A 9,002-nucleotide genomic window follows, 5' to 3' on the forward strand; every position below is an offset into this window, starting at 1 on the left:
TGTTGTTTTTTGAAAATATATTTTAAAACTTCTCTCTCTCTTTTGGGTCCTTTTAATAGCTTCTTGGAAGAAACTTCATTTTGTTTATCGTCTTTGGCACCATGGAAGAAATGCAAAACAAAGCTGTGGTTTTCTTTGTGTTTTATATATGGAGCACAGCTGAAATTTTGAGGTGGGTAGAAATGCCAGGATGGTGTTTGAGTGCTTCTCCCACTCTGGAGCATCTCTCTTCTTGAGGGAGTTGCTGTCTTATTCAGAGTCTCATTTGATTTGAGATTAAGGTTCTATGTGTGGAGAGTTCTACCTGCATCTGTGTGCTCTGTAAAGGTGAAGCAGTTTTATTTTTAAACAGTCAATGGATCATAATACCAGCCTGGGCACTGGAGAGTAGAGGGAGAGATCCAGAGAAATGAAAGGATCTTACCCTTCAGGATCTTGCTGTCTTGTTGGAAAGAGAGGACTCATTCACATGGAAAAATTCTTGAAAGGGCTGAAGAAACATGGGGCTGAAGGAGCATCCCAGGTTGGATGGAAGTAATAAAGATTAGCCTTCGAGAAGGGATGATAGAAATGAATCTTTTACTACAAGATTACTGAAGTTTGAATTGACCTCTTATCTGATTCTTCCATTCTCAGTTGTCAATAGAAGAAATATCTTAAAAAAAAAAAAGATCCAATTAAAGTAGATGTGTTCTTCTTTACCAGACCATACATACTCCATACTTCTTCCCTTTTCAGTCAAGTGGAGGGTTGGTTTTGCAAATTGACTCCTCAGCTCTAGGTTTGGTGGTATTTTGGTAAAGTTGACAGTTAAGAGGGAGAAAAGACATCAGCAGTCCTAGATTGTGTTTAAATGGAGTCTGTATCCCATGGCACCCAGTATACCCTCTAATTTACTTAACACAAAGGTGAAAGAGATTATAGGTACTTAATATTAACTTTTACTGTTTGGGAGGAGGCAACTTCCTTTTTTTTTATGTTATCTCTTTTTAAATAGAGTATTCCTGATTATAGATTAGAGGTCTTTTGTATACTTTAATTTTGGTAATGTTCATTTATGCAGCGATAAAGTGGCTGTCAAAGTATCTGTCATCTTTACCTACTTGGAATGTAGATCGACTAGGAATAAAGCCAAAATGCTTCTGAGCATCTGTTCTATATACTGAACCTTTTCATAGAGGGTTCCTTTGAGACCTAAACTTAGTCTGCCGTTATTGAGAATTCATATCCTTTGAAGACTGGAGGAGGAGCATGATGGGAGTTTATAATTCTGCTAAGAAGAAGCCATGTGTGGCTAATTGTGAAATTATTGTTGAATGATGTTCTAGGGTTGCATTCAGTAGCTTTTAACATGTTAATTCCTTATTTTCAATAGGTACCCCTTCTACATGCTTTCTTGCATTGACATGGATTGGAAGGTGCTCACATGGCTTCGTTACACTATGTGGATTCCCCTGTATCCTCTGGGATGTTTGGCAGAAGGTACTTTCAGGAACTCTAGGTTTTATACCTTAATTCCAAGAGGTGGCCAGATCTTTCTTCCTCCCTCTGCCAGCCTTAGTCTGAAATATGGGTGTTGAACTTCTCAAGAATTTCTTTCTAGTGGCTTCCTTCCACAATACTCCTGGTATCCAGACTGTTCCAAGGAAGTAACTCATTTTGTTAAAGTTTGGAAGCTGGGTGGTCATGCACTGCATGCTTCCTATTTATATGGTACTTTTAATTTTCCAAAGCAGTGTCTTATTGATGACTTTATTTTATTACGACAAACACCTAGTGAGTGAGTCAGAGATTTTTCTCTTCATTTTATGGAATAGGAAGCCCAGTGCTATCAGATGACTGTTCCTCATTTATCCTTGTCAGCTTGGAGGCTTATTTCCTAGGAAAGCTAGGGGGAAGAAAAAAAGAGACATGAGCCCATTGTACAAAGAGAGGAGGAAGAAGCATTTTCAACAAACCCAGAAACTTTGAGGGGTTAGAAGGTTCTATCAGTAGATGTGACTGTATTTCATTTGCTTCTAAAACGTTCTTGTTTCTGCTTTTCAGCCGTCTCAGTGATCCAGTCCATTCCAATATTTAATGAAACAGGAAGATTCAGCTTCACATTGCCATATCCAGTGAAAATCAAAGTTAGATTTTCCTTTTTTCTTCAGATTTATCTTATAATATTATTTTTAGGTAAGTATTGGCTCTGTAATAGACCTTTTTTCTGTTACTTCTTAGAAGGTAGAGTTAAATGATTCAGAGTTTTAAAAATCCTTATTAGTATTCTTACTTTCAAAAGAGTAGAAATAAGTTAGAGAACGATTACTTTGCAAAACAGACCCATTAGGAGAATATGCTATGTGTGGAAGTATTTCTTCCCACATCTCCAGTGATTGAGTTATCTTCTTGAAATGTTCTAGGTCATTGGGACTTCACCATATTTCATGTTTAAAACAGTGTAAGCAGCTCTTTTAAAACTGAATAAAAAATGAATAAAAAGCTCATTTTACTTCTAATTTCAGTAGCAGATCCCTTATCCAGAGGAATTATTACAGAGGTGGTAATACAGCTGGCAGCAAGGAGGGAAGGCAGTAAAGGCCTCTGAGCAGCCAAGAGACGTCAGAAGGCCTCTACCTAACAGTAGGAAAGCCCCCCACTCCTCATGTAAAGCGTTGCTTATTTATTAGTTTACTTTTATATAAAACCATAAAGTTTTGCCTTAACTCAAAAACTAAGCACTAAAAGAAGGGAAAGAGAAGTAAACCTAAATTATTGCAAATATGAGAGATTTAAAAGCCTTCCTAATTATGAGGATTATTTACTTTAGATAAAGTTCTAACACATTTTAATATACTTACATATATTTCTCCCTATTGTATTTCACAAAAGTCTTGAGGTGGCCTTAAAGTATGGCTCTATGGTCTCCTGGCAACAGAAGGATGTGACAGCAGATAGTATACTGGTTATCTTTTTCTGTGTAACAAATTACCCCAAAACTTAGCAGCTTAAGGTAGAAAACATTTATTATCTCGCATGTATTCTGAGAGTCAGGAAGCTAGCTGGGTAGCCCTGGCTCAGGGACGCTCATGAGGTTTCTTCAAGCTGTCAGCTCAGCTGGGGCTACAGTTTCTGCACACTTGACTGGGGCTGGAGGATCTGCTTCAAGCTTGCTTATGTAGCTGTGGACAGGAGGCTTCATTCAGTTTCCTGCCATAGTACTTCTCCATGTGGATGCTCATGACATGGCTTCTCCCCAAAGCAAGTGATGTGGAAGAAAGCAGAAGCCACACTGCCTTTTTTTTTTGCCTTTAAAAAATTTATTTATTATTGAAATATATTTGACATAAAACATTGTATAACTTTAAGGTATAACATGTTGATTTGATACATTTATCAATTGTAATAAGATTGCCATTATAGTGATAACTAGCACTTCTATCATGTCCACACTGCTTTTTATAACCTAAACCCAGAAGTGACATACTATCACTAAAAAAAAAAAAAAAAAAAGATTTATTTATTTATTTATTTGTTGGCTGTGTTGGGTCTTTGTTGCTGCACATGGGCTTTCTCTAGTTGTGGCGCACGGGGGCTTAGTTGCTCCGCAGCCTGTGGGATCTTCCCGGACCAGGGCTTGAACCCACGTCCCCTGCATTGGCAGGTGGATTCTTTTTTTTTTGCGGTACGCGGGCCTCTCACTGTTGTGGCCTCTCCCGCTGTGGAGCACAGGCTCCGGACGCGCAGGCTCAGCGGCCATGGCTCACAGGCCCAGCCGCTCCGCAGCATGTGGGATCTTCCCGGACCAGGGCACGAACCTGTGACCCCTGCATCAGCAGGCGGACTCTCAACCACTGCGCCACCAGGGAAGCCCGGCAGGTAGATTCTTAACCACTGCGCCACCAGGGAAGCCCCGACATACTATCACTTTTGCTGTATTCTCTTTCTTAAACAGATCAACCTTGTATAATGTGGGAGGGGACTACACAAGGGTATGAAATACCAGGAGGTAGGGATTATTGGGGACCAGCTTGGAGGCTGGCTTCCCCAGACTGAGAGGGAGACCACAAAAAGTAAACCCAAGAAGTTGGAAAGCCCAGTGAATTTGGTTATTTATTTATCTGCGCCATGTGGCTTGTGGGATCTTAGTTCCCCAACCAGGGATTGAACCCTGGCCCTTGGCAGTGAAAGCACGGAGTCCTAACCACTGGACCACCAGGGAATTCCCGATCTTGGTCATTTAGAAGTGGGGGAGAAGAGACCTACACCCTTTAGGAGCCCCTCGGAATCAGCACATGGCAGAAGTGCAGTTAAATAATATAGATTATGGGGGCAGTTAAATAATATACATTATGGGGGCAGGTCATCTGCCAAAGGTTAAATTTTATTCCATTTGTTCTTCTTTTCCATTTCAGAAAGATTTCAAACCAAAAATGTTAAAACGTTTGGCGCTTTAAGGGAGTAAGCTTCAATTTGGAAAATGCACTCATGAAAAGAGCTCTTTACCTCTATTAGTGGATAAATCTAGTACTACTGTAATTAGGCTTCATGAGGTGGGCCTACTGAAAGTGTTAAAAAGGAATAAGTGTTGGAAAGACCCTTAAAATATTTTACTAAAAAAGCTAGAAGGGTAGACGTATTTTATTTATGTATTTTTAAAAGTATTTATTTATTTATTTGGCTGCACCGGCTCTTAGTTGCGGCATGCAGGATCTTTTTGCGGCATGATTTTAGTTGTGGCATGCAGGCTCTTAGTCGTGGCATGCAGGATATAGTTCCCTGACCATGGATCGAACCTGGGCTCCCTGCATTGGGAGCACAGAGTTGTAACCACTGGACCACCAGAGAAGTCCCAGGTAGATGTATTTTAATGTGCACTAACCCTAGTGGCTTTTCCTTGTGTTGTTTAAGCTATTGCATATTCTGACTTACAAGGTTCTGTATTCATAGTTTGCCTACAATTAATATGTAGTTGTTTTTGTTCTTCAGAATGAAATAAATCCTAAATCTACGTAATTTAGAAGCAGTATAACAACCAGTTATATTTGTGTATGGATCAAACATACATTCTCTCACAATGTCTGTAAAATAAGTGTTTTTAACCCTGTTGTACAATGAGAAAACTGAGGTAAGACTAAGCTACAGAACTACTCAGTGATCACGTAGGATTGAAATTTTCTTCTGGCTCTTAAATCCTGTGTTTTTCTAGTTCACTGAATTGTGTGCTTCCTAGAAAAGCGTCTCATACCTTTTAGGCTATTGCTTAATACATATTATTGCATAGCCTTGAATTAAAAATTAGGTTCTCTCTGTTTCAGATTTGTGTATTTCATTTTATGTAAATCCTACCTTAATAGAAAGGAAAAAAAAGAATACTGAACTCTAATTAATGAAATTTTTAGGGGTGAAGTGTACTGATGTCTGCAGCTTACATTGAAATACATTGAATGAGATGGGAATGGGTATGTGACAAAGTAAATGTAAAAAAGTTAAAGTTTAAATCTAGGTGGTATTCACTGTACAATGGTTTAATCTTCTGTATATTTGAAAATTTTCATAGTAAAATATGGGAGAAAATTAAATTGTAGAACCCACTGGGGAAAAATTGTCTCTAGTGCATTATTAATATTTCTAAGTTGTACTTCCTGAGCAACTGCAGTAAGCACAGGGCTGTGGGATATGAAAAACAGACAACTAGGGACTGTCCTGCCCCAAGAGCTTCTGCTTATAAACAGAGACAAAGATTCTCATTTCTAATTGGCCTCTTTTCTTTTTCAGGATTATACATAAATTTCCGTCATCTTTATAAACAGCGCAGGCGGCGCTTTGGACAAAAAAAGAAAAAGATCCACTAAAAAGAGATTTAGATGACTTCTTGCCAGTTTGAGCCTAATCTATAATTCTTACAGTTTTACCTTGTACTGATGTAAAAGTTTTTTTAAAGTTAAATGATTAAATTCTCAGTGAGGCTATCTTCCTTTTTCCCCAGTAACATTCCTGAATTTACTGTATTATCTTAGTGTAATACTTGCATGACATGGATTACTGATACCTGATGACAGGTTCATTCCTGTGTATTCCGTTAATGAGAGCAAAAGACTCAGCCCTACCCCCACCCACTCCATGTCCAGTCAGTCTGTTTCACACAGGCCAGAGATACTTCTTCAGTGCCCTGATGCTACCAGCTACTGGCCATTCTTATAGCTGGGATTTGTTCTTTTCAGCTATTGCTTGTGGAAAAAAAAAAAAAGCAAGACTACGTTACTGTATAGGAGGCTGTGAAAGTGGCTCAGGACCTAATATATTCTGTACCCAAGGGGCTACTTGTTAAGTGGGTTGGCATTGATTTTTCTGGAAATCGAGTTTTACTCAGTCATTGATAAAACATTTCGGAGTCTGAGTAGGGCTGGAGGACACATATTACCTCTGAATCTTTTGGTCTCTCTAACAACATCTTAACCTGCGTGGGCACTGGAGAGGCACAGGGTGATTTGAGAGAAACCAGTCAGAACCTTGGAACACCATGATCACTTACTTCATTCCTAGCTAAATCAGAACTATTTTCAACACGAAAGAAAGATGAAACATTAGTTAGAAAACAATTATAAGAGTTCCAAATGCAAATGGTGCTACAGGGATCAAAAGGGTCAAACTGGCCATGCAGCCTGTGGCAAACTGGAAACATCAGAGTAGGTCAAGTAAAAATACCTATGAAACTGTCTTAGGCTGTGCACAGACATAAAAAACTCAGTGTTCCTTCCCCTGCATTGACTGAGTCCATTTACTTATGTCAGAGTGTGTTGGTGGAACTGTTTTTGAATAGGCCTCAAAAACACCTGCTTTTTATTTTGCTGTTGTTTCACCTGTCTGCAGTAGGACAGTGAAAACAGAGTGAGAACTTTGGCTGGAGAACCACCAGCTGAGCCTTTAACAATTCCTGGCAGGAAATCCACCAACAGAGGAACTGAAAAAAATGTAGACACTATGATTTGGCCATTGTCGAAAACATCAGTTTTCCCTAATACATTCCAAGTAAACCAAGTAATGTCTGTATATAAGAATTTAAGGTATGATGGCTCTTCCTGTTCTGCCATTCCCATTGTTCCTGGGGGAAAGGGGACTCACTGGGTTATGCTAGTTCTCTGAGCCCAAGATGGAAACTTGGTTTGACCTAAGTAAAAACATCTGATTAGCGTAGGCTGGTTGATATTTTTACAAGTTCATTGCACTGAAGGATATTTTGCATGTCTGCAACTTCTGTCATCATTTGTTTGTATTAATTTCTGGTGTTCTTTCAACTGACTTTCTATGTGTAATTGGACAGATCAGCTTTACAGCAGATTATGCTGTATCTTTGTGGCAGAATCTTGTATTCTTAGTGACTGATTGTTATAAACCCCTTTATTGCTGTCTGAGAAAGCTAAAGACTGTGTATTTCTATTAAACATTTACAATTAAAATCTTAGTAACTTGTGTTTAAAGATCATCTAGTCTAATGGTTTCCAAGTTGTTAGTGATAAATTCCTTTGTTTAGACAAAATATTGTATAGGCATACCTCGCTTTATTGCACTTCACAGATACTTGCATTTTTTAGAAACTGAAGATCTGTGGCAACCCTGTGTTGTCAGATGATGGATAGCATTTTTTAGCAGTAAATATTTTTTTTTTTTTTTTTTTTTTTTTTTTTTGTGGTACGCGGGCCTCTCACTGTTGTGGCCTCTCCCGTTGCAGAGCACAGGCTCCGGATGCGCAGGCTCAGCAGCCATGGCTCACGGGCCCAGCCGCTCCGCGGCATATGGGATCCTCCCAGACCGGGGCACGAACCCGTATCCCCTGCATCGGCAGGCGGACTCTCAACCACTGCGCCACCAGGGAGGCCCAGTAAATATTTTTTAATCAAGGTATATACATTTTATTTTAGACAGAATGCTATCGCACACTTAATAGACTACAGTATAGTGTAAACATAACATTTTTATATACTGGGAAACCAAGAAATTTGTGTGACTCACTTTAGTGAAATATTTGCTTCACTGCGGTGGCCTGGAGGCAAACCTGCAAAACCTCCGAGGTATGCCTATATAGCAATTCAGCATGTTAAATAAAACATGGTTGCTTGGGTTGAAGCAGCCATTCCTTAGGAGGTTTACAGAACAATCTGAAAAGCACTGATGATGTAAATAAAGCCTGGAGAAGTTAGATGACTTGCCCAAGGTCATGAAGCTAGCTCATGAACTGGAACCATAACTGACTACAGTGATGTCAGAATCTACCTGGATGGAACCTGGCTTACGCAGTGAGGCAGTGAGGCCTAACCAGTGTCAGAAACAAGGAAGTCAGTATGGAACCCAAGGAACCTTCAAGATTGATGAATCTATGCTACTTAGGAAGTTAAAATTATACTTAGGTTATAGGACAGAGCAAAGGCAAAGACCCATTAAAAATTTCCCAGTGAAACCATTTTATAGAAAATCAAATATTTTATTTTCATTAAAAAAAATTTGAAGAAACAAGAATCATTTTATACATTTATGGTTGCTGTTTAAAAGTTTGTATCTCAAGATATACCAAAAGCACCTAAGGGTTACCACCGACCTTTTGCCCAAGTTCTAAGGTAGAAATTCTGAAACTTAGTGATGTTGGGCTTGTACTTAGCAAGTCTCCTCTCCCAACCATAGGTACCTGAAAATGTCCCTGTGGTTGGGAGAGGAGAAGAGTGAAGGGCCTTTCAGGAACAGAGAACCCAGGTTGTTAGGCTGCCCGAGGAAGGTGGAGAGGGCTCTACGCCTGTCAGTCTCAGGCTTCTCAGGAAACATGCCCGCTGTGGGAGCAACAGTTGTCTTTTGATTTTAAAGACTGAGCTCCAGAAAGCTAAGGTCAAAGCCCGAGCAGCTGCCCACCCTGCAGAACCCTTCTCAGAGTAGCAGAGTCAAACCTGTAAGTGGTGCTTCTGAGGCAGCCTTGGGAAGGTCTTTGGGTAGCTGCTGCAGAGGTGAACAGACCAGAAAAGTTTTTACCC

General features: G+C 39.7%; 1 protein-coding gene across 1 annotated transcript in view; it reads left to right on the forward strand.

Annotated features, from left to right (window-relative positions):
• The window catches only part of HACD3 (3-hydroxyacyl-CoA dehydratase 3), a gene marked incomplete at its 5' end in the record, with an annotated part of 32,059 nt that extends 25,823 nt beyond the window's left edge, over nucleotides 1-6,236 (forward strand). Inside the window, 4 exons of the mRNA XM_079700859.1 lie at nucleotides 60-172; nucleotides 1,376-1,482; nucleotides 2,047-2,178; nucleotides 5,761-6,236. Of these exons, the coding sequence (XP_079556985.1) occupies nucleotides 60-172; nucleotides 1,376-1,482; nucleotides 2,047-2,178; nucleotides 5,761-5,837 (429 nt within the window). The 3' untranslated portion in view covers nucleotides 5,838-6,236. The remainder of the gene's footprint in view (nucleotides 1-59; nucleotides 173-1,375; nucleotides 1,483-2,046; nucleotides 2,179-5,760) is intronic.
• Between the last annotated feature and the right edge of the window lie 2,766 nt (nucleotides 6,237-9,002).

This window comes from Hyperoodon ampullatus (genome assembly GCF_949752795.1).
Source record: "Hyperoodon ampullatus genome assembly, chromosome: 3".
Lineage (NCBI taxonomy): Eukaryota > Metazoa > Chordata > Mammalia > Artiodactyla > Ziphiidae > Hyperoodon > Hyperoodon ampullatus.